This window comes from Cervus elaphus, chromosome 5, assembly GCF_910594005.1.
Source record: "Cervus elaphus chromosome 5, mCerEla1.1, whole genome shotgun sequence".
NCBI classification, from domain to species: Eukaryota; Metazoa; Chordata; class Mammalia; order Artiodactyla; family Cervidae; genus Cervus; species Cervus elaphus.
The window spans coordinates 19,635,295-19,659,617 of record NC_057819.1 but is presented as its reverse complement, the minus strand read 5'-3'; the positions used below and the strand labels follow the sequence as shown (position 1 = coordinate 19,659,617).

The window sequence follows — 24,323 nt, the reverse complement described above, 5'->3', positions numbered from 1 at the left end:
CACTTTATATTATCTTGGTACTTGTACCAAATGAGCACATATAGTTATTATTCTTTTTAAGGACCACATATGATTCCACGGCATGGATTTACTATAATCTAACTAGGACCCCCACAGGTGAACTTTAGGATTATTTCCAGTCTTTTGCTATAATCAATAATGCTGTAGTGACTACCCAGTCCTAACTAAAGCTCAGAAATACAAGATGAACACTTCCTTAAAATGATAAAAAGACAAAACTCTATAAGCCTGTGTCATGATTAAATAAGACAAAATAAGCATTTTCAGTAACATCAGGAATAACACAAGGATGTCTGTTTATAACCATTATTTAACAATGTTCTACAAGTATCAGTCAATGAAACTGGGCAAGAAATGAGGAAAAAAATGAAGCAAAATTATCATTATTTGCATATATAATAATATACTTGGAAAAAGCAAGATTAACTGAAATATTACTATAAGCAAAAAAAAGGAGTTCAATAAAGTAACTGACTTAAAAGTAATTTTAAAAAATCTAGCTTCTATATTCTTTTGAAAATATGATAAAGTTCCATTTATAATAGTAGGAAAAAAGAACAAAATTAACATAAAGTATACACAATCTGTATGAAGACAACTGAGTAGCTATCACTTAGGAATATAAGAAAAGAATAGAATGAGTAGGAAGACACCCGCGTGTGGCTCAGTTGCTAAGTTGTGCCTGACTCTGTGAGTCCATAGACTGTAGCCCACCAGGCTCTTCTGTCCCTGGGATTTCCCAGGCAAGAATACTGGAATGGGTTGCCATTTCCTCCTCCAAAGAAGACACATACTGTCATTAAATATGAAGATTTAATATTATAAAGATACAGATTCTCCCCAAATTGATCTTAGGTTCAGCACAGTCCCATTTTTAAAAAATAATAATAAATCCAATAAAAATAAGATTTAAAAAAAACTGAATAAGCTGATTCTGACTCTTTCATACAGAAAAGAGTAATCCCCCAAATTGTGGAAAATAAGCATAGTGGGACTAGTCTATCAGTTAATGAGACACTTTAAAGCTACATTAATTAAAATTATTGGATACTGGTGAATGAATAGAGATGAGATCAAGTAAACACAATTATATTCCAGAAAATTAAATACACATGAGAATTTTAACATATAATTAAGGTAACATTTTCAATCAGCACTGAAAAGGTGGAATGCTTAATGATCGTACTGGGATAACTGAAGAGTCACAAGGAAAAAAATAAAGCTTCCTTTGTTGTTTATCACAGTAAATAAAATTATCTTTGAAGTAGCTATACTGAATATTCATAAATGATATTCTTGGTGCACATGTTAGTATATCTAATAGAATTAACTTCCAGAAGTGAATTGCTAAGGCCAAAGGTATGTGCCTTTAAATCTTCCTTCCAAAAAAAATCTGCCTTCCAAACGTTTCAATACCAATGGATGATGTCAATTCAGTCAGTTCAGTCACTCAGTCATGTCCGACTCTTTGCGACCCCATGGACTGCAGCATGCCAGGCATCCCTGTCCATCACCAACTCGTGAAGCTTGCTCAAACTCATGTCCATCGAGTCAGTGATGCCATCCAACTGTCTCATCCTCAGTCATCCCCTTCTCCTGCCTTCAGTCTTTCCCAGCATCAGGGTCTTTTCCAATGAATCAGTTCTTCACATCAGGTGGCCAAAGTACTGGAGTTTCAGCTTCAGCATCAGTCCTTCCAGTGAACACTCAGGACTGATTTCTTTTAGGATTTTCTGGTTTGATCTCCCTGCAGGCCAAGGGACTCTCAAGAGTCTTCTCCAACACCACAGTTCAAAAGCATCAATTCTTCAGCGCTCAGCTTTCTTTATAGTCCAACTCTCACATCCATACATGACTACTGGAAAAACCTTAGTTTTGATTGGACAGACCTTTGTCAGAAAAGTAATGTCTCTGCTTTTTAATATGCTGTCTAGGTTGGTCATAGCTTTTCTTCCAAGGAGCAAGCATCTTTTAATTTCATGGCTGCAGTCACAATCTGCAGTGATTTAGGGGCCCCCCAAAATAGTCTCTGTTACCATTGTTTCCCCATCTATTTGCCATGAAGTGATGGGACCAGATGCCATGCTCTTAGTTTTCTGAATGTTGAGTTTTAGGCCAATTTTTTCACTCTCCTTTTTCACTTTCATCAAGAGGCTCTTTAGTTCTTCGCTTTCTACCATAAGGATGGTGTCATTTGCATATCTGAGGTAATTGATATTTCTCCCGGCAATCTTGATTCCAGCTTGTGCTTCATCGGGCAATCTTGATTCCAGCTTGTGCTTCATCCAGCCCAGCATTTCGCATGATGTACTCTGCATATAAATTAAATAAGCAGAGTAACAATATACAGCCTTGAGGACTCCTTTCCCAATTTGAAACCAGTCTGTTGTTCCATGACTGGTTCTAACTGTTGCTTCTTGACCTGCATACAGATTTCTCAGGAGGCAGGTAAGGTGGTCTGCCTTACCTGGATGATGTAGAAAGTGTCTAAAGTTTAGCAGGAAAGATAACATTTTCCATCATTCACTCCCTAGAAATATAAATTCATTCAAAGCAATGCTGTATCTTTTATGACAGTCCAAACTTAAATTAAAAATGGGGAATGTACACACCTGAATTTTTCTGGTCCAAATGCTCCATAAAAAGTAGTCAATTTTGCATGAGCCCTTAGTACCTAAAAAGAAACAACCCGACAGTCTAAATATTGCGTGCAGTAACATTAAAATAAAAAACACCCAAAATTAGGCATTCTGTTTTAGAAATCTTGTACATATTCTCCTTTTATCCTGTATTACAGGTCAATACCCATAAATATGGCTGCCTTTATTCAGCACAAAACATAAAACTTGGACTGATGGAAACATTTCCAATCACAGTCATTGCATTGCAATAAAACAGCAAAGAAGAGGAATGTATTTGTATATAAACTGTGCCTTTAAATCTGCCTTCCAAATGTTTCAATCCCAATGGATGATGTAGGAAGTGCCTAAAGCCTAGCAGGAAAAGCGTCTTTCAAAATCAATTAGTTTTCCCACTGATTTATAAATATGACCTTCTGGTAAAACCTAGCTGGATTATACTAAACATTTACTTTGAGATAAGAGTTAAAAATTATAGATGGTCCCTGGCATGCAATGGTTCACTTAACATTTTCTGACGTTATGATGGTGGAAAATCAATATGCATTCAATAGAAATCACACTTCAAGTTTTGATCTCTTCCTGCATTAATGATAATATACAAGACAATACTTTCTTGTGATGCCGGCAAGAATTAAGAAGCTGTAGCTCCCCTTCAGCCACATAATCCCAAACAACTGATACCCTTTCAACCATTTTGTGTTTTCACTTTCAGTACAGTATTCAATAAATTATATGAGCTATTTGACACTTTATTATAAAGTAGGCCTTGAGTCACATGATTTTGCCCAACTCTCACTAATGTAAGTCTCTGAGCACACTTAACATAAGCGAGGCCAAACTATGATGTTCAGTTGGTTGGGTGCATTATATGTACTTTTTTTCACCTGCATGCAGCCTGCAGGATCTTAGCTCCCCCACCAGGGATGGAAGCTGTGTCCCCTGCATTGGGAGCATGGAGTCTTAACCACCGGACTGCCAAGAAAATCCCTTAAATGTATTTTTGACTTATGATATTTTCAGCTTAATAATGGGTTGGTCAGGACATAACCCCATCATAAGTCTAGGAAGATCTGTATGTACATGTACACACATATATATTTTTTGACACTATCATAACTATCATCATAATTTATAATTATTTGAGGTAGCAATCGCTATGAAAAAATACCTAGAGGAAATATTTCATTTGATTTCAAAATAACCCTTAAGTACTGTTATTACTCCCATTTTGCCATAAGGAAAAATGTATTAAAGTAACTTGCTCTTGAAAAAGTACAGACCTATCTTGAATTCAAAAGCATATTCTATTAGTACATTCAATCCCAAATTAACCTATAAATCTAATGTAATTACCTCTTTTAAGCCATCAGAATAGACAAGAACAGTTTTATCTTCTTTCTTCAAAAGCTAAGATGAATAAGAAACATGGTTAGAATATTGGCTGTATCAGGTTCTCCATTCTGTGAATTAAAGTAAAAAATCATTTTTAAAAAGTAAATTGCACTGAACTCTGAGATGAGTAAAAAAATTATATATCTTAAAAACAATGCATTTTACGAAAACAGCTCACATTTTGCCCATCTGTTACACCTTGATTTTAAGGAATATAACTAGCAACAGTATTCATTCAAAGATCAGTGAGAAAAACAATCTATAGCAAAAAAAGGCATCATTTGGAACAGCAAAAAAAATTTAAAATGCACTTTAAAAAGATCACTGATGGAAAAACAATTCAGCTTTTTGGAAATTATTTCTTTTGCTTAAGACAAACTAACATGGACAAAAATTAGGAAAACTTACCCTGGTTTTGGCATAATTTAGCATTTCCTGGGTGGTTTCATAGGTTATCCACTGAGCCTCCAAGCAGTAATTCATCACAAACTCATCATCCTATTGCATAAATGCCAGACATGGTAAGGCAACGCAATGCTGATCATTTCATTATTCTGAATATTCTACTAAACAACAGGGAAAACCTACCTGGATTTTATGTAGATTTTCCTTAGCTTCATTTACAAGTTTTTGCCATTCAGTCTGCTCACTGGTGTCCGGAGAACTCAAAGCTAGCTTCTCCAATATATCATTTGATTTTACTTTGTAAACAAGCTGTAATATAAACATGCCACATCAAGAAACCTGAAGCAAAATAACACTTGTTGATGAAACCTTATGCTGTATGCTAAAAAAAGAAAAAAGTGAATATTCATGCAGTTCAAGAATAAGCACTGGTAAGAGACTACTACCAGCAGCTCTATGCCAATAAAATGGACAACTTGGAAGAAATGGACAAATTCTTAGAAAAGTATAACTTTCCAAAACTGAACCAGGAAGAAATAGAAGATCTTAACAGAGCCATCACAAGCAAGGAAATCGAAACCGTAATCAGAAATCTGCCAGCAAACAAAAGCCCAGGACCTGATGGCTTCACAGCTGAATTCTACCAAAAATTTAAAGAAGAGCTAACACCTATCTTACTCAAACTCTTCCAGAAAATTGCAGAAGAAGGTAAACTTCCAAACTCATTCTATGAGGCCAGCATCACCCTAATTCCAAAACCAGACAAAGATGCCACAAAAAAAGAAAACTACAGGCCAATATCACTGATGAACATAGATGCAAAAATCCTTAACAAAATTCTAGCAAACAGAATCCAACAACATATTAAAAAAATCATACACCATGACCAAGTGGGCTTTATCCCAGGAATGCAAGGATTCTTTAATATCTGCAAATCAATCAATGTAATACACCACATTAACAAATTGAAAGATAAAAACCATATGATTATCTCAATAGATGCAGAGAAAGCCTTTGACAAAATTCAACACTCATTTGTGATTAAAACTCTCCAGAAAGTAGGAATAGAAGGAACATACCTCAACATAATAAAAGCCATATATGACAAACCCACAGCAAGCATTACCCTCAATGGTGAAAAATTGAAAGCATTTCCCCTGAAATCAGGAACAAGACAAGGGTGCCCACTCTCACCACTACTATTCAACATAGTGTTGGAAGTTTTGGCCACAGCAATCAGAGCAGAAAAAGAAGTAAAAGGAATCCAGATAGGAAAAGAAGAAGTGAAACTCTCGCTGTTTGCAGATGACATGATCCTCTACATAGAAAACCCTAAAGACTCTACCAGAAAATTACTAGAGCTAATCAATGAATATAGTAAAGTTGCAGGATATAAAATTAACACACAGAAATCCCTTGCATTCCTATATACTAACAATGAAAAAACAGAAAGAGAAATTAAGGAAACAATACCATTCACCATTGCAACAAAAAGAATAAAATACTTAGGAGTACATCTACCTAAAGAAACAAAAGACCAATACATAGAAAACTATAAAACACTGATGAAAGAAATCAAAGAGGACACAAACAGATGGAGAAACATACCGTGTTCATGGATTGGAAGAATCAATATTGTCAAAATGGCTATTCTACCCAAAGCAATCTATAGATTCAATGCAATCCCTATCAAGCTACCAACGGTATTTTTCAGAGAACTAGAACAAATAATTTCACAATTTGTATGGAAATACAAAAAACCTCGAATAGCCAAAGTAATCTTGAGAAAGAAGAATGGAACTGGAGGAATCAACCTGCCTGACTTCAGACTCTACTACAAAGCCACAGTCATCAAGACAGTGTGGTACTGGCACAAAGACAGAAATATAGACCAATGGAACAGAATAGAAAGCCCAGAGATAAATCCAAGAACCTATGGACACCTTATCTTTGACAAAGGAGGCAAGGATATACAATGGAAAAAAGACAACCTCTTCAACAAGTGGCGCTGGGAAAACTGGTCAACCACTTGCAAAAGAATGAAACTAGAACACTTTCTAACACCATACACAAAAATAAACTCAACATGGATTAAAGATCTAAATGTAAGACCAGAAACTATAAAACTCCTAGAGGAGAACATAGGCAAAACACTCTCCGACATGAATCACAGCAGGATCCTCTATGACCCACCTCCCAGAATATTGGAAATAAAAGCAAAAATAAACAAATGGGACCTAATGAAACTTAAAAGCTTTTGCACAACAAAGGAAGCTATAAGTAAGGTGAAAAGACAGCCCTCAGATTGGGAGAAAACAATAGCAAATGAAGCAACAGACAAAGGATTAATCTCAAAAATATACAAGCAACTCCTGCAGCTCAATTCCAGAAAAATAAATGACCCAATCAAAAAATGGGCCAAAGAACTAAACAGACATTTCTCCAAAGAAGACATACAGATGGCTAACAAACACATGAAAGATGCTCCACATCACTCATTATTAGAGAAACGCAAATCAAAACCACAATGAGGTACCATTACACGCCAGTCAGGATGGCTGCTATCCAAAAGACTACAAGCAATAAATGCTGGAGAGGGTGTGGAGAAAAGGGAACCCTCTTACACTGTTGGTGGGAATGCAAACTAGTACAGCCACTATGGAAAACAGTGTGGAGATTTCTTAAAAAACTGGAAATAGAACTGCCATATGACCCAGCAATACCACTCTTGGGCATACACACTGAGGAAACCAGATCTGAAAGAGACATGTGCACCCTAATGTTCATCGCAGCACTATTTATAATAGCCAGGACATGGAAGCAACCTAGATGCCCATCAGTAGACGAATGGATAAGGAAGCTGTGGTACATATACACCATGGAATATTACTCAGCCGTTAAAAAGAATTCATTTGAATCAGTTCTAATGAGATGGATGAAACTGGAGCCCATTATACAGAGTGAAGTAAGCCAGAAAGATAAAGATCATTACAGCATACTAACACATATATATGGAATTTAGAAAGATGGTAATGATAACCCTATATGCAAAACAGAAAAAGAGACACAGATGTACAGAACAGACTTTTGGACTCTGTGGGAGAAGGTGAGGGTGGGATGTTTTGAGAGAACAGCATGTATATTATCTATGGTGAAACAGACCAATGGCCCAGGAGGGATGCATCAGACAGGTGCTCGGGCCAGGTGCACTGGGAGGACCCAGGGGAATCCAGTGGGGGGGGGGGAGGTGGGAGGGGGGATCGGGATGGGGAATCGGGATGGGGAATCGGGATGGGGAATACATGTAACTCCATGGCTGATTCATGTCAATGTATGACAAAACCCACTGCAATGTTGTGACGTAATTAGCCTCCAACTAATAAAAATAATTGAAAAAAAAAAAAGAATAAGCACTGGGACTTTCCTGGTGGTCCAGTGGGTAAGACTACGTGCTCCTAATGCAGGGGGCCTGGGTTCAATCCCTGGTCAGGGAACTAGATCGCATAAACTGCAACTAAAGATTCCGAATGCCTAAACTAAGATCTGGTGTAGCCAAATAAATAAATAAAAATAAATATTAAAAAAAAAAAAAAGCATTAAAGAAGGTAACACTTAGATAACTGAAAGGTAATCCAGATTGCAAAGTTATGTAAATCATTTCTACTGCATCCTCACTAGACGTGACCAGTGGTGTACTAAGAGCTTTATGTGAATTATCTCAGTTACTAATTCTCATAAAAACTTAAGTAAGCATTTGAACCTCATCATAACTCTATGGGTAAATACTAAGATCCCTATTCTATGGCTGAAAAAACTTAAACTTTGGACTTCCCAAGTGCTCTGGTGGCTAAGAATTCACCTTCCATTGCAGGGGACTCAAGTTCAATGCCTGGTTAGGGAACTAAGATCCCTACGCCATGAGGCAACTAAGCCTGCATGGCACAACTAGAGAAGCCCATGAGCCACAACTACTGAGCCTGCACACTCTAGAGCCTGTATTCTGCAAGAAGCCCCCATGTGCTGCAACTAGAGAAAGCCAGCATGCTGCAATGAAGACCCAGCACACCCAAAAATAAATAAATAAATAAACAAAATAAAAATTTCAAAACTCCCTCCAAAAAACCTGAAACTCAAGAGAGGGTCTGAAATTATGTTGTTCAAAAATTAATAGAGGGACTTCCCTGGTGATCTAGCGGCTAAGATTCAGTGCTGACAATGAAGGGTGCCGAGGTTTGGTCCTGGTCAGAGATCTAGATCCCACATGCCACAAATAAAGACTTCACACACTGCAACCAAAGATCCCACATACTGCAACTAAAGACTGAAGACCCTGTGTGCTGTGACTACGATCCAGTGCAGCCAAATTGATTAACTTTAATTTTTTTTAAAATAAATGGAGCTGGTTTTTAGAAGATGACCACACAATTATGTTTCATGTCTAGTTTTCCATCAAAGGTTATTTAGCAACTAGAAACAACTTGAATATAGACAAAGTCAAAATTTCAGGTTTCTTTTTTCTTTTAATTTTATTTAATTATCCTTTGGCCATGTGGCATGTGGTATCTGTTCCCTGACCAGGGATCGAACTACAGCCTCCTAGCTTTGAAAGCATGGAGTCTTAATCAATGGACTGCCAGGGAAGTACTTCAGGTTCCTTTCTTATAAACAAAATACCAATTTTAACATGGGCTTTCTGGTTCCGAAAGCTAAAAATGATATGTACACATGATGTACATATGAACACATGTACACCCATTTTTCTTAAAAGAGAAAATTAAAAAAAAAATGATATGAAAGAGTAGTTTCTATAGTTCCGTGTCTCTAGTACATGAAAACACCTTTCACAGGTTTTGATTTTTTGCTCTATTCACCTTTTTAAAAATTAGAAACTCAGATGTTAAAAAAGATAATAATATAACAAATACTTGTATATTTATCACTCAAATAAAAAAAAAAATAAAGCACATTACTTACAGGGGTTAATAGCTGCCTGTTGCTCTGGCTAAGCCATGAGAAAATCGCCATGGGAAAAGAATAAAAGCAAAATATAGCAATACAGCATAACCCAAATAAAAGTACATCGGGTTGATCAATTGGGGCTGTCATGCCCTGCTAAGCTAAGGAAAAACATAGTGCGGACCTTGGAGCGCCAGGTCAGTGCAAGTTCAGAACACTGCTTGTGCACACACTAAGATGTTTTCCCAAGGCATATGCGGGTCTATGACCTCCAGCTTGGTGATAGCCCTTGTACAAGAAAATAACGAAGATAGTTTAAAGTAATCAATAAAATGGGAGACGTGACCGGGAACACAGGAGGCTGACTTCATTGTAACACAAGATACTTTCTGCTTGCCAAAACACTAAATAAAAGTGATGTGGCTCCAAGGAACAGGGCTCTTGACCCAAGAGGTCTTGAGTTCCCTGGTTCCATCTTTAAAACTTTAATTCTGTCTCTAGTTTCTTTTTCCCAAACTGCGTCAACCACTTTTGATCCCTACTTGCTGTGCTGGCCACAGAAATTACTAATATAGTTTAAGATCTCTTTCTATTCTTCTAAATACATCATCCTCCTTCCCTAAACTAGAAGTATCTGTTATCTTAATTTTGGTGGTTGTTATCCCACTAATTTACTTACTTCTTTACTCATAAACACTTTTAAACAATATATGGAATTCTTTTGTGTGTTTTAAAATGCTATGTTTAAAAACTTTTTATTTAATATTGGAGTATAGTTGATTAACAATGTGATAATTTCAGGTGTATGACAAAATGATTCAGTTATACATATGCACTGCATCTACTCTTTTTCAAGTTCTTTTCCCATTTAGGTTGTTACATAAAATAAAATGCTACATTTTTCCACTCCTTTTTTTTTTAAATTTGATTATGCCAGGTCTTCATGGCACATGGGATCTTTAGCTACAGCATGCAAGCTCTCAGTTGCAGTATATGGGGATCTAGTTCCCTAACCACAATCAAACCCGGGCCCCCTTCATTGGGATTACTGGAGTCTTAACCACTGGACCAGTGGGGAAGTCCCCAAAATGCTACATTTTTTAAACAACAAACAGGTGGATACTCACCATCCGCAAAGGAAATATTAGTTCTTCACTACCACTAGGCTTCCTCCTTCATTACTTACCACGACTTTTCAGGGGATATCAACGAATTCCTAATTACCAAATTCAACAACTTTCAGTTTTTATGCTTGATTTTATCAGTAATATTTGCAACTGCTGATCACTCCCCACTCAACTTTTTGTCTTTTGGCCACATCTCATGACTTATGGGACCATAATTCCCCCACCAAGGACTGAACCTAGGCCCTCAGCAGTGAAAGCAAAAAGCCCTAACCACTGGACTGCCAGGGATTCTCCTCCCTAAACTTCAGTTTCTTCTTCCTTGGCTTCTTCAATTGCACATTTGTGTGGGTTTCTTCCCGAATGTGTTCATCGCCTTTCTTCCTCTATATCCCGTGTGCTGGTGCCCTGTATCTCATACTCAGATCTCTTCTGACTCTCCACATTCTCCTTGAGAGGTCTGAGTCATTCCCCTGTGTTATCCACCTCCAGATTCAGCTCAGATCACTCTCTAGGTTCCTATCAGAGAGCCTCATTTTATAAGATCCCTTACATGCAATGTTTTTTTCCAACATATAATTTTATTTATTAATTATTTATTATTAATTTTTGGGCTATGCTGGGTCTTTGTTGCTGTGAGGGCTTTTCTCTAGTTGCAGTGAGTGGGGGCTACTCTCTGCATGGACCTTTCATTGTAGTGGCTTCTCTTGTTGGGGAGTATGGGCCTTAGGGCACACAAGGCTTCAGCAGTTGCGGCTCCCCAGTTCCAGAGCACAGGCTCCGTAGTTGCAGCTCACGGGCTTAGGTGCTGCTCCCTGGCATGTGGGATCTTCCCGGATCAGGGATTGAACCTCTATCTCCTGCATTGGCAGCAGATTCTTTACCACTGAGCCACTAGGGAAGTCACACATGCAATGTTCATAAGGCAGAACCCTTTATATGCTATCCCTAACTTTTTCACGACACTCTTCATTTTTAAGTCATATCATCACATTCCAACTAGTGTGCTGAGCAGAGACCTGCAAGACCCTTCCCGACATTATCACCCCCTGTTTGATCACGGAGCCCCACTGCTTCTACCTTCTACACACCTCTCTTGGCCTTCCCTCCTGTATGTCTCTACCTTGCTGCACTGGTTCAGTCTTCCAACTGAGATATGGGTTCAACCCCATTATCAATTTCCCCTCTTTATACAGTGAAATTCTTAGGAGCTCCCCATCACCTGCAGAACAAAACCTAAATCCTCTGCAGTGCACACAAAGCCCTCCAGACTCTGACCTTCTTCTCCATCGTCACCTTTTCTTTCTATGCACATTGAAACTACATGCTAGTCCTGACTAATTACTAGGAGTTCCTGGAAACTATAAGACTCCCTTACTTTCTTTTTAACATCTATGCGAATTTCTTTTTAATAAGGGATGAATTTTTCTTTTTTAAGTTTTCACTGAATTTGTTACAGTGTTGTTTCTGTTCCATGCTTTGGTTTTACAGCGTCCAGGCAAGCGGGATCCTAGCTCCCTGACCAGCAACCCCATTCCTGTTTTGGTTGGCGAAGCCCCAACCACTGGTTTGCCAGGAAAGTTCCATCCCTCACTTTCTTCATGTGTCCTAATACTTAGAATTCCCTTCCTCTCCCAGGACTATTAGGAATATCTTCAAGATCTGACATAAAATTACCTCCTCCAGGAAGTCTTCCCACCCTACTTAAAAGTTCAATACCTCCTTTGAATCCCTTACGCTCCTTTGGTCGTATCTTAATTACAGGTCTGATCACACTGAATTTCAATCATGTTTTACCTGTTTGTCTCCTCAGCCTCTAGTACATGAAGAAATGCTTTCAATGAATGAATGAATACATGAATAATTACCTCAACATCTAGTCCAAACTGAATGGCAAAGCTCTCAGCTTCAGCAAATCTGTGTTTGTGAAGTAACCGACTCAATCTGAAAAATTGAAAAGAAATTTCAGTAAAATTTTTATTAATCAGGGAATTCAAGTCTTCCATTAAGGGGTAAGGCTCAAAAGAAAAGGAGAAGTTACCTGTTTTCTGGTAAAGCTTCTGTAAGACATCTGAGTGCTAAAACGGAGACTGAGTCTTCAGACAGACTGAAAAAAACGTTTCAATATTGACATTTGTCATTTAATATTAGTAAGTAAATTTTAACTGTGCTGTTATTTAATGATGTATCTGATAAACAAAATGTGACCTACCTTGGATCATTTTTGCAAATTCCTTCCAGAAGGTAAATGGTATCCTACAAGAGCAAAAACATGCTTCAAATTGAGAAACAGAAATAATCCACTTTATAGTTACTAGAGTAACAGCTGGTTTAGGCAGAAATTATCCATCAATGGATTCTAAAATTACTGAGAAAAACTGTTGAGGAAAAGAATATATTCCCATAGTCTCTAAACAGTACCACAGAAATTACTTACTTACCAGGGGGAACGTGTACCTTTACAAGGAAGAAATCTGGCAGATCTTCTTTAACCAAGTGATCAAATTTAATAGCACCAATAACAAGATGAGTAAACTTGAGTCCCTTAACGTGATCCAGTCAGGACACAATATCACCTATGCAGGATCCTGGCCAGAAAAGCTTAGCACAAATCTAATCATGATGAGGCTGACAGATCCAAATGGAGGAACATTCAACCATTCTACTAGTACTCAAGAAAATGTGTCGGAAAAGACCAAAATAAGACTAAGTAAGTTTAGAGATTAAAGTAAACCACCATGTGACCACAATAAAATTCAATTTGCGATGCTTGACTGAATCCTAGGTCAGGGGAAAAAAAAAGTTCTCAAGTAATTGGCACTATTGGTAAAATTTGAATTTGGATGGCATATTTCACAATAATATTGCATTACTGTTAAATGTTGTGAGTGTGATGACTATGTTTTAGAAGAATGGCTTGACTCTTTAGGAGATACCTGCTAAAACTAGAGATGAGAAGTTATGATGTCTGCAAGTAATTTCCAAATGGTTTGGAAAAAATACAGGGCATGTATATAAAAAAGAGATGAAACATAGTAAAAAAAAATTTTTAGGATAAAATTTTTAGTTAAAAAATAAATTATTTTTTGTTAAAATTATTTAAATTTACCTTATTTTATTATTAAATTTATTATTATTTAGTTAATATTTTTAGTTAGAAAATTAAGTAAAAAGTGATAACCTCTCCCAAATTAACAATCATTTATATTCCCTGTGATCAGACAAGAAAATTGAATATGCAATTGACTGATGTCTTAGTCAATTAATTATCTTGTCTTTTTAAATGAAAACTGACCTCCTACAAATAAATGTATTACAGGACCTCTGATAACAATAAATATGGTTAGAAACCTGAGATCTATCCAGGTATTCCACTAGGTTCCACTCATTCTTGACTCAGTTAATCTTAATTGTTTTTGTTGTTGTTGCTATAAAGTAGTTCAAAATACATGTCACCTTACCGTGCTAATTCCTGTTTGGACCAGAGAGGAAATACTAGATACTTCCAAAGAATACAGTATTTCCATTGCAGGTAATGAATAGACCACAAGGTTTTTCATCTAAGAAAAATAGGACAGCAATGAATTTCTTAGGTCAATATAAACCTACAAGCACAAGATAGCACTTCACAATCCAGGACATAGATGAAAACATTTGATACAATGTTAAATGAAAATATAAGTAAATTTGTTACTGTATCATTTAAAGGTTACATATAAAATTACATCCTATCCCATCTTCTAAATCTGCTACCTGGAGTCCATTTTACAATTTAAACTAAGGCCAATGTAATTCGGAAGGCAAACGTAAATGTAAGGCAAATGTAACTAAGGCAAATGTAATTCCTCAGTGTCAGAACTATGAAATATCACTATAATAAGCATTTTCTTGTGGAAATGCTCCAATTAAAGTATGGAACAGAGATTTATACCATTTTCTCATTTAGATGAGAAAAAAGACCTCTCTGCAGGGTTATTTCTGATCTGTCAAGTACATGTGTGAAGTAAGAGCTAATATATTGTGAGCACTACTTAACAACTAGTTTTGTATTAATGCTATTTCTAACACATAATATGGACAAATGTGAAATAAATTCTCCCAAACCTTCTTATTAGTAGTCGTTGTCAGAGCCACTAATTTGAGATTTGTAATCCCTTGCCTGAAAGAGAAAAGAAGGTTTAAGTGAATCACATAAGCCAGTTGCTAGACATAAGCTAAGTCAAAGTGATATCCTTGTATAAAAATTTATTCACACAGAAGATAATGAATTTGGCTTCTCAGTGTTTATGGCCTAGACTGACACTCTTTCTAACACACTCACTTGGAGGTTTTTGTGTTACCTATTTGTTCTTAATGGCTAACAATGAAATGGTCTTTACCCCGTCAGTCTGTTCACAGTGCTATTTGGAATGTAACACATAATGGGGCTTCCCTGGCGGCTCAGCTGGTAAAGAATCCGCCTGAAATGCGGGAGACCTAGGTTCGATCCCTAAATTGAGAAGATTCCCTGGAGCAGGGAAGGCTACCCACTCCAGTATTCTGGTCTGGAGAATTCCATGGACTGTATAGACCACGGGGTAGCAAAGATCTGATCAGAACCAGGCAAGAAACCTAGTTCTAACAGAAGGGAAATCAATGTGAGTGTCATAATGTACCAGGTGACTGATGAAGGTGACTCCGCTTCTGTGGTGAGAAGAAACTCTTCTACATGAAGGACAGGCCAGTTCCATATGGGAGTTAGGGTGTAAACATCCCATAAGCTCAACACGTTCTGCAAAAGAGACATTTCATTGATACATCCTCTTAATGACTAAAAATTTACATTTGGGAATCTATCTTTTGATATGTAACTGAAATAAAATACAATACACAAGACAGTAATTCAGCCCAGCTAAAGTCCTTGTCTTGGTTAAGTTTAACAACACTTCCACTGTTAAATATAATACCAAGTGAAAATACTTAAGGCAAAGGATCAGAAACATACCTCGGTATCAAGAACAAAAAGTAGGTTGTCTATAAGCTGGAACTTCTTTGCACCTACAAAAGAGAAAGCAAGGTGTGTAAGGACTATGTTTCTGGGTTACATATTGCCATATTTAAGCCGGTAAATAACATACTTATGAAAAGGCAGAACTACACTTAAACAAGAAGTTTCCATTCCCATTTATTCCCTCCCCTCTACTTTTCTGGATGACTACTAAAACAAAAAACCTTCCAAAATGAAGAGTAACAACTGCAACACTCCAAGAAGTCAAATATGCAGACAATCAGAATAATAAGCTGGCTTGTTTGCAAGAGTTATTTGGTAAAATGGCCCACATGCTAGACTTAGCATAGTGACATGAAAATAACAACTCATTTTCAATTACCAAAAGTAGTTTCATTAACTTGTTTTTACCTTTGATAATCTCTGAATCAATAACACTCTTAACTGTCATCCCTTTCCTCGAAGAATCTGGCTCCCATTTTGAGAATGCACAACTGCCAGTTCCCTACAGCAGTGAAAACAGTATGTCAACTACAAACTTGGTTTTTAGACCCAAGTTCTCTTCCAAGTAGAAACATCAAAGTTGTACATGACTAATTTCAAAATATATTTATATATATTCAAGCTCAGCTAGCTGTATCATCCAGTTCCTCTCTTAAGTTTTCAAGAGAACAGAATTGAAAGAACAGTGAACTCCTACCACATGAACATTTAATAAGGAGCAGGCATGTTCAGGCAACTTAGAGACACCAGATAAGCTTTAAGACTTCCTCTAGAATTATGAGATAAATACAGTGCTTGATGAAGTATTGTCATTAAAATAACTACTATTTGAAAAAAACTCATATTCATTTCAAATTATTTGAAGCCCAATGAAATACTGAACAGGATACACTAGATGGGGAAAAATGCCTGCTTAATATATAAATTTGGCAAGCAAAAATGTTCTAAATGCTGTAATAATATAATTCAATGTAGAATTTTTGCCTACTACTTGAATATGATATTAGATGTTTTGTTTGCTGCTGTTGCACTCATAGCTGAAGCGAAAAGTGAAAGTGTTAGTTGCTCAACTCTTTGCAACTCCATGGACTACAGCCCATCAGGCTCCTCTCCATGGAATTCTCCAGGCAAGAATATTGGAAGTCACTTCCTTCTTCAGTGGATCTTCTGGACCCAGGGATCGAATCCAGGTCTCCTGTATTACAGGCAGATTCTTTACCATCTGAGTCACCAGGGAAGCCCTAACTGAAAGACATGCTAAATGTCAGGTAGAGATTTGTGAAAATAAAGATGCAATAGTTTTTCCGATGTAGAAACTTAGTTAACTTAAATTTCATGACCTTTATTCTCTAATTTCCCTGTTTCTGCTATACACTACAAATTCATAATTTTACCAAAACTATGTTTTAATGAAACATTTCAGAAAAAGAAATTTGAAATTTTATAAAAAAAGAATTACCCCAATTATCACAGGGATTTCGCTTGCTAAATCACCAGCCACAAGATTGAGACAACCGAGAGTATGATAATTCTCAGTAGAAATAAAGCTGGACTTGATTTGTCCTTGTAACTGCAAGATTTAAAAAAATAAGAATGTTATATATATATTCCATAGTCCAAACTCCTTGGAAAGATTGATAAAAATCAGTTAAACCAACAGTTACAAATGTACCTTTTAATGGGAATGTCATTAAAATGTTTCATTATGCTAATTCCCCAAAATCAACCATTAGACAATTATGCAAACACTTTCTTAAACTGGCATTTAAGTTTTAACAAGGCAGTGTGGTTTTGTCTTACCTTCTTAGCTGTACTGACGTCTGCCTTTTCAATTGCTGCATGAAAAAGAGAAAGTAGGCTAAATTTATACTATGACATAAAATACATAGGAGTCTCCCCTTTTGTGTCAAGATGAAATTATATACAATCTAGTGAGAAGAACAACTGGTCAGAAATTAATAAAGTGCTGGTGACTTTTCAATTTTGCCCTTGACCAAAGAAATAAACTGTGATGACATGTTGTACTCAGGGCACCAGCCAGCATGTCTTACAACCCTTACAGTGCCTCTCCACACGTTCGCTCACCAGGGTTCTTCCTATTCAGAGAGTCTTCTCCCTGCCCCAACTCTCCTAGTCAAGCTCTGAAGTGCTACCTGTGATGTCTTCATCACTTTGCACTCCCTTTTGGAAGAGCTGTTTCACTTGTCCAGCTCCTTCATCAACCTTTAGAGAACCATGTATCTTAAATCTCCTCATATCCCCAGGATCTGGCACATTCTTAGCACATGTATGCATGTGTGCTAAATCACTTCAGTTGGGTCCTACTCTTTATGACCTTTGTGACCCTATGGACTGTAGCCCACCAGGCTCCTCTGTCCATGGGATTCTCCAGGCTAACATACTGGAGTGGGCTGTCATGCCCTCCTGCAGGGGATATTCCCAACCCAGGGATCAAACTATTACCTCCTATGTCTCCTGCACTGGCAGGCGGGTTCTTTACCACTAGTGCCACCTGAGAAGCCCTCTTAGCACATAGTAGATCTTTAAAAAAAAAATTGTTGAATACATATCTGGAATCAATTCCTCAATCTCTGCCAGTTCAGAGGGATATAAGATCCACACGATTCACTAACACACTCTAGATTACTGCTCTGTATTATTAACACACAATCATTTCAGTTTACAGGTTCATTCATTCCAGCAAAAAGCATTTATTACTACGCTAGCATATTGCCCGTCTCTCCAACTAAGTTGTAAAGTCGTCGAAGGCTATGAATAAATATTTCTTCAGATTCTGTTGCAGCCCTAACTTGGAGAATATGTATATTACAAATACTCAAAGTATACCCAGTATCAAAGAATGTAGTTACACTAAAATATTCTCAAAGAGAGTATATTAAAATTACTTGGAAAACTCATAAGAAATATTGCTGTGCGGCTTCCCTGGTAACTCAGTGGTAAAGAATATGCCTGCCAATCCAGGAGACGCAGGTTCAATCCCTGGTTTAGGAAGATCCCGAATGCCGAGAAGCTACTGAGCCTGCACTCTACAGCTCGGGAGCCGCGACTACTGAAGCCCATGCGCCCTTAGAGCCCGTGTTCCACAGGAAAAGAAGCCACAGCAACGAACAGCCTGCACATCACAACTGGAGAGCAGAATTCCTGAGCTCTGTACGTAGAGAAAGCACATGCTCAGCAATGAAGACACAACCAACAAACAGTGTAACAGTGCCAACAAAAAATAAATAAAATTATTGATTAAAAAAAAGAGCCCTTTGCTCAAAAAAAAATTCGCTGCAAATCAGTAATAAGAAAATATTACATTACTTACCTTGTTGAATTTTTACAAGCTGAAGGTTCGTAATACAAAAAAGTCCATTGTTTGTAAGAAGCAGCATATAGTAGGTATCTATTAAAATAAAATCAAGCCAGCTTCTTTAAAAGGCACATCAATATAAAATTTAAACCAGAGTCTGGATCTAGCTTAAAAATATGTCCATTTGCTCATTTAAAGTCTAATAACCAAATGATATAGTAGCAATACAGATAAAAGTTATTTATAAAGAGTTGGTAAATTATCTGCAAAAACAAAATTACTTCTTTGAAACTTATAAACCAAACTTCATTTACCAGAAAAAAATAATCTCAGCTACATCAAAATAAAGTCCAGTTAACACGTGTTAAAAAGAAGTATAATAAAAAATAAAAAAAAGAAGTATAATAAATACACTAAAATCCATAAGAACATTTTTAAAGAATATTATGTATCCTTAATTATCTATAGAACTCTTAAAACTGTAAAAAGTTTAGGATATATTATTTAAGAAGAGTTAACATTTAAGCCTCTGAAAAGATCTAAAATAAACTTATTTTTTAAAACAATATTAATTGCACCTCAAAAGTCTAACTTTGTGTAAGTGTTAGTCACTCAGTCATGTCTGACTCTTTGTGACCCCATGGACTGTAGCCCGCCAGGCTCCTCTGTCCATGGGGATTCTCCAGGCAAGAATACTGGAGTGGGTTGCCATTTCCTCCTCCAGGGGATCTTCCCAACCCAGGGATCGAACCCAGGTCTCCTGCATTGCAGGTGGGTTCTTTACCAACTGAGCCACCTAGCGCAAATTTATTTACCTAATATATTAAGTACAGATCTGATTTTTTGACTGAACATTATTAAGAAGATATTTAAAAAGAAATTTAAAAACTTACCCTCATTTGAACTATCTTTCTCAATAACAAGATTCCGGTAAGTACACTGATTTTCATCGTTAGCTTTCTGAACAAAAGCCTAATTACAAATTAATATCAAATGATAAGATTAAACACAGAAAAATACAATCAAAGATTATTTTCTTTAAACTCAAGGGTTATCAATTATCATTAGCAATAATTCTACTTATATCCCAAACATTTTAGTCTTGAAATGGAAAACTATTTTGGATAAGTATACAGTCTTCAAACTGTAATTTTCCAGCTTTGCACTTATGTCCTATGTTTAGTGGATTAAAAAATGTTGCCTGCCATATCAGCAAACAAAGGATGCTGCAGCCACATCCAGCCATGAGGGAACTCAGGATAGATATGAACAGGCTGCCCACTGGCCAGCCCTCAGCCACGGCAGCTACTCCCAAGTGTACACCAAGGGCACTCTGGATGGGGAAGCACCTGACTCTGGCCCTGGATAGTAAAGGTGCATGTATCAAAGGAATGATTTGAGTGAGCCCACTCGTGCATCTTCCCATACACAGAAAACATTAAATTCATTAACCCGAGATACCTGATTTTCTTTAGTTAACAGTACTCTTTTGATGTTCCGACTATATGGTCTGTCTTGCAAAACTCCTATATATCCTAGCTCCTCCCTTACTTCTTCAGAGCAGTCCCTCAGAGCTATCTTGAGAGACTGCCTCCCAGGCTTGAAGTTCTCAGAAAGTCCACCCAATAAAACATAATTCTCAACTTTTAGGTTGTGCATTTTTTCAGTTTCTAAGCTATGATTCTTAAATTCAATGTTAAGAAACATTACTCTTTTAATTTAAAACACAAATCAAGCAATGCTTTGCTAGAGTTTTTAGCTAAGAGATAATTTAGAATTTAGATAATGGAGATGAAAAACGTAACAAGGTCTTACATTGGTGAGTAATGTTAGCTTTGATGTTACATGAATAAGATGTAAGTTGCCACTTCTCTCCCCAACCAAAAGAAACTTTCCTCCTTGACACAGGCCAACTACGTCCACTTCAGTATCTGAAAATTTCAAATCAAAGTTATGCCAAGCTTCCTCCAAAAATGTTCATTTTCAATACAAAGAATTGCAAATTTTGTTATTTAAAGTCAACTATTTAAGAAGCTTCTTTTAAATATTTCAGGAAAGTAGTGATTAATGTCAAAAGGAATGCTACTGACTCTTAGTCAATAAATATTTGCTGAGCACTGAATATAGGCTAAGCATTGTTCAAGGCCTTTTGTATACATCTGAGAATATTACCAAGAGTCCCACCTTTATGGAACTCAAATGCTAAGGCAGAAATAGATGATAAACAGTCAGCATAACATTCTAATTATATGACACAAACAAAGGTGATACAGAGGAGGGAAACAGAGCTCGGAAGAGCCATGTGGTATTAATTGGCGTGCTCAGGACAGCTCCCTTTGTTAAGGTCAGATCTGAACAAAAATTTGAAGGAGGTGAGAAAGCTTTTGTCTGCACAACAGAAAGAAGGCCAGGAGGAAGTGAAGACTGCAAGGGGAAGACTAAGACAAAAGGCAGTAGAACGTAAATCGTTTATAACTAAAATTATTCATTAGCAGTATCTGTACACAGAGTACTATACGTAGACAGTCTCACTTTCCATCAGTGAAACCGAATCCTGTGGCCCCATCAGGGCAGATATGCTAAGATTCCACAAAATATGGATTGTCCTCCTACATGTTGAGATCAAGATTTTGATCTCACGTGCATTACCTTCTGATTCCTTTCCAGCTAAGTTCTGTTTTAAAATTAATCATTAATTTTCAGCTGTTCTCAAACACTTCAATTTCTCTCAAAATTTCAGAAAAAGTTTCACAATATTTTCCCTATTTTCCAACAAAACCACTGACTTGTTTGTCCCTTAGTTTACTGTTAAGTCCATATTTGCATATACATACTTAAAGCTCTTTAATGCAATAGGAATTCATTCATATGCACTTTTTAAACATTTATAGTGCTAGAAGTATTCAAATATCTCCTGATGGTATTGAAATTATGCACAAGATCCAGGAACTTGAACATGCGTGTGTGCTAAGTCGCTTTAGTCATGTCTGACTCTGTGACTCATGGACTGTAGCCCACCAGGCTCCTCTGTCCATGGGATTCTCCAGGCAGTACTGGAGTGGGTTGCCATGCCCTCCTCCAGGGGATCTTCCTGACCCAGGGATCAAACCCATGTCTCCTGCATTACAGGTGGATTCTTTACCGCTGAGCCACCAGGGAAGCCCAGTTTTCTACTAACACAAAAACCATGCAAATCAACTGTTGCTCTCCTAGTATGCTTTTCCCTAGACTTATTGACAGAAAGGATCATCTCAGTATCCTTTCCACCTGGTACTGAGCACACAGTACTCAAGATTCATTTCTTAAAATCAGTTTAATTTCAAGTCTTCTAAATAATGGAGTAAAGAAAAGGCAATGCTGTAGAAATTGGTAGCAAGATATAGTTGACTTCCAATTTGTTTACTGCATTATGTTAGACTTACCAAATATAAGATGTAACTGAAGAGATCTACAAATACTGTCCAACAGTATCACTGATTGATCTGCCACAATAATAAACCCATCACTTAAGCTGCATGCTTGTATTTTTGGATTTAATGAGGCCTGGGGGAGGGAAAAATAAGACTAAAATAAAGCATTTTTATACACGTTTAACAACAGTTATCAACAATGTCATCACAGTCCTAAACAACCAAGTTTAAAACTTCACTTGACAGGCCTCTTTTCTTGAGCCCATATAACTGCTTAGTCAAGCTTTCCTTTTTTTTTTTTAATGTTTATTTATTTATTTGGCTGCACCATGTCTTAGTTGTGGCACACAGGATCCTAGATCTTTTTGTGGCATGCAGGGTCTTTAGTTGTAGCATGCGAACTCTGAGTTGCAGCATATAGGATTTAGTTCCCTGACCAGGGATTGAACTGCATTGGGAACGTAGAGTCTTAGCCACTGGACCATCAGGGAAGCACCAAGCTTTTCTTTCTATGATATATCTTGAATCCCATCAGAACCTGAAACAGGGAAATAGTCCAGGGTTGCTTCTGTTGTTGTTGCTCAGTCTTAAAGTCATGTCCAAGTCTTTGCGACCCTGTGGGCTGCAGCACGCCAGGCTCCTCTATCTTCCGTAGTACAGGGCAAACAATTCCCAAGTACAAGCCTTTGTTTCCTAAGGGTCGACCTTACACTTGGAGAAACCAGCAGGTGTTAACATAAATGAATAAACCAATATTGGCATAAAGTCTCAGTGTCTGGGCTACAACAGGGAGGGGGGCTGTGGTGTACTGTGAAATGAAGGACACAAGGCCCTACAGAAACTAGAGTCAGCAAAATGAAAGCCCCATGGAAATGAGACCCTGGCATGGCCACAGCTTCCAATTTACCAAGAAAATCTGCATCTTTATGTGAAATATTCTAAATTTTAAATACTGGCAGCTCAGTCAACATTTTAAAAAACACTGTAAGACAAATATGAGTCTCCAGTTTGCAGCTTCTGTTGATTAGAGCTTCCCACACATATGTACCTTAAAGCAGTTGGACAGCTCAGTGGTTGAGAATGCTGTCACTTACTACCTGAGTCATCTCAGGCAAATGCCTCAACTCTCTAGTAAACCAGAAACAATAATAATAATGCCTACAACACTGGCTGGTTTGGAGTCATGAATTAATTCATATAAAGGGCTTAGATCCTGATGCTGGGAAAGCTCAAGGAGAGGAGAAGCAGGTGACAGAGGATGAAATGGTTGTATGACATCACTGACTCAATGGACACGAGTCTGAGCAAACTCGGGGAGACAGTGAAGGACAGGGAAGCCTGGCATGCTGCAGTCCATGGGGCTGCAAAGTGTCGGAGACGACTGAGCTGCTGCACAACAGCACAGGGCTTGGAAGGGAACCTAGCCTGTAGCATATGCTCGTTAAATCCGTTCATGTTATTTCTGTTTCAGTGGCCACCTCCTGCAGGTGTAATTCTTGAAAACTACATTCTGATTCCTCTTATACTCTTAACCTCTTCAAACTGAAAAGTTACACCAAAGAAGAAACTGTGCTACACCTCCCAGGGTTCTAACCCAGGCTGTTTTCTCTGTCTGGATTGCGAACCTTGAGACATTTTTTTTTTTTTTTTGCCGCACCATGCAACAGGATTTTAATTCCTCACCAGGGATCGAACCTGTGCCTGCTGCATTGGGAGCATAAAGTCTTAACCACTGGACCACAAGGAAAGTCCATTTTCTTTTTCTAGTTTCTTAACTGGAAACTTAAGATTATTGACTTTAGATTTTTCTTCTTTTCTAATATATGCATGCAGTTTCCCTCTAAGAACCGATTTGGCTGCATTCCACATATTTTGGTTAAGTTGTGCTTTCATTTCCCCTTCTTTTTCTGAAGGCCCAAATCAGATGCTAGTTTATGAAACGCTCCTTAGATTGTCCCAACCCAACTCCATTCTCTGAACTCCTACTACATGTACTGTCTGTACCATTCATTTGGTATTTGGCACACACTGACTTGCACAGTTTAGGTATCTTTTATTGCTGTGTCC

The 24,323-nt window shown here is 37.4% G+C and overlaps 1 protein-coding gene across 2 annotated transcripts in view; it reads right to left on the bottom strand.

Annotated features, from left to right (window-relative positions):
- The window catches only part of KNTC1 (kinetochore associated 1), a 73,099-nt gene that overhangs the window by 45,043 nt on the left and 3,733 nt on the right, over window positions 1–24,323 (bottom strand). For both annotated transcript variants that reach the window (XM_043901961.1, XM_043901962.1), the window contains exons 3-20: window positions 22,269–22,389; window positions 20,662–20,777; window positions 19,740–19,818; window positions 18,862–18,939; window positions 17,331–17,365; window positions 16,990–17,100; window positions 15,939–16,032; window positions 15,525–15,577; window positions 15,196–15,311; window positions 14,645–14,699; window positions 14,002–14,100; window positions 12,753–12,796; window positions 12,582–12,647; window positions 12,409–12,484; window positions 4,644–4,769; window positions 4,464–4,553; window positions 4,017–4,070; window positions 2,634–2,695 (exon numbers count right to left, since the gene is read on the bottom strand). In XM_043901961.1, coding sequence (XP_043757896.1) covers window positions 2,634–2,695; window positions 4,017–4,070; window positions 4,464–4,553; window positions 4,644–4,769; window positions 12,409–12,484; window positions 12,582–12,647; window positions 12,753–12,796; window positions 14,002–14,100; window positions 14,645–14,699; window positions 15,196–15,311; window positions 15,525–15,577; window positions 15,939–16,032; window positions 16,990–17,100; window positions 17,331–17,365; window positions 18,862–18,939; window positions 19,740–19,818; window positions 20,662–20,777; window positions 22,269–22,389 — 1,475 coding nt within the window. The remainder of the gene's footprint in view (window positions 1–2,633; window positions 2,696–4,016; window positions 4,071–4,463; window positions 4,554–4,643; window positions 4,770–12,408; window positions 12,485–12,581; window positions 12,648–12,752; window positions 12,797–14,001; window positions 14,101–14,644; window positions 14,700–15,195; window positions 15,312–15,524; window positions 15,578–15,938; window positions 16,033–16,989; window positions 17,101–17,330; window positions 17,366–18,861; window positions 18,940–19,739; window positions 19,819–20,661; window positions 20,778–22,268; window positions 22,390–24,323) is intronic.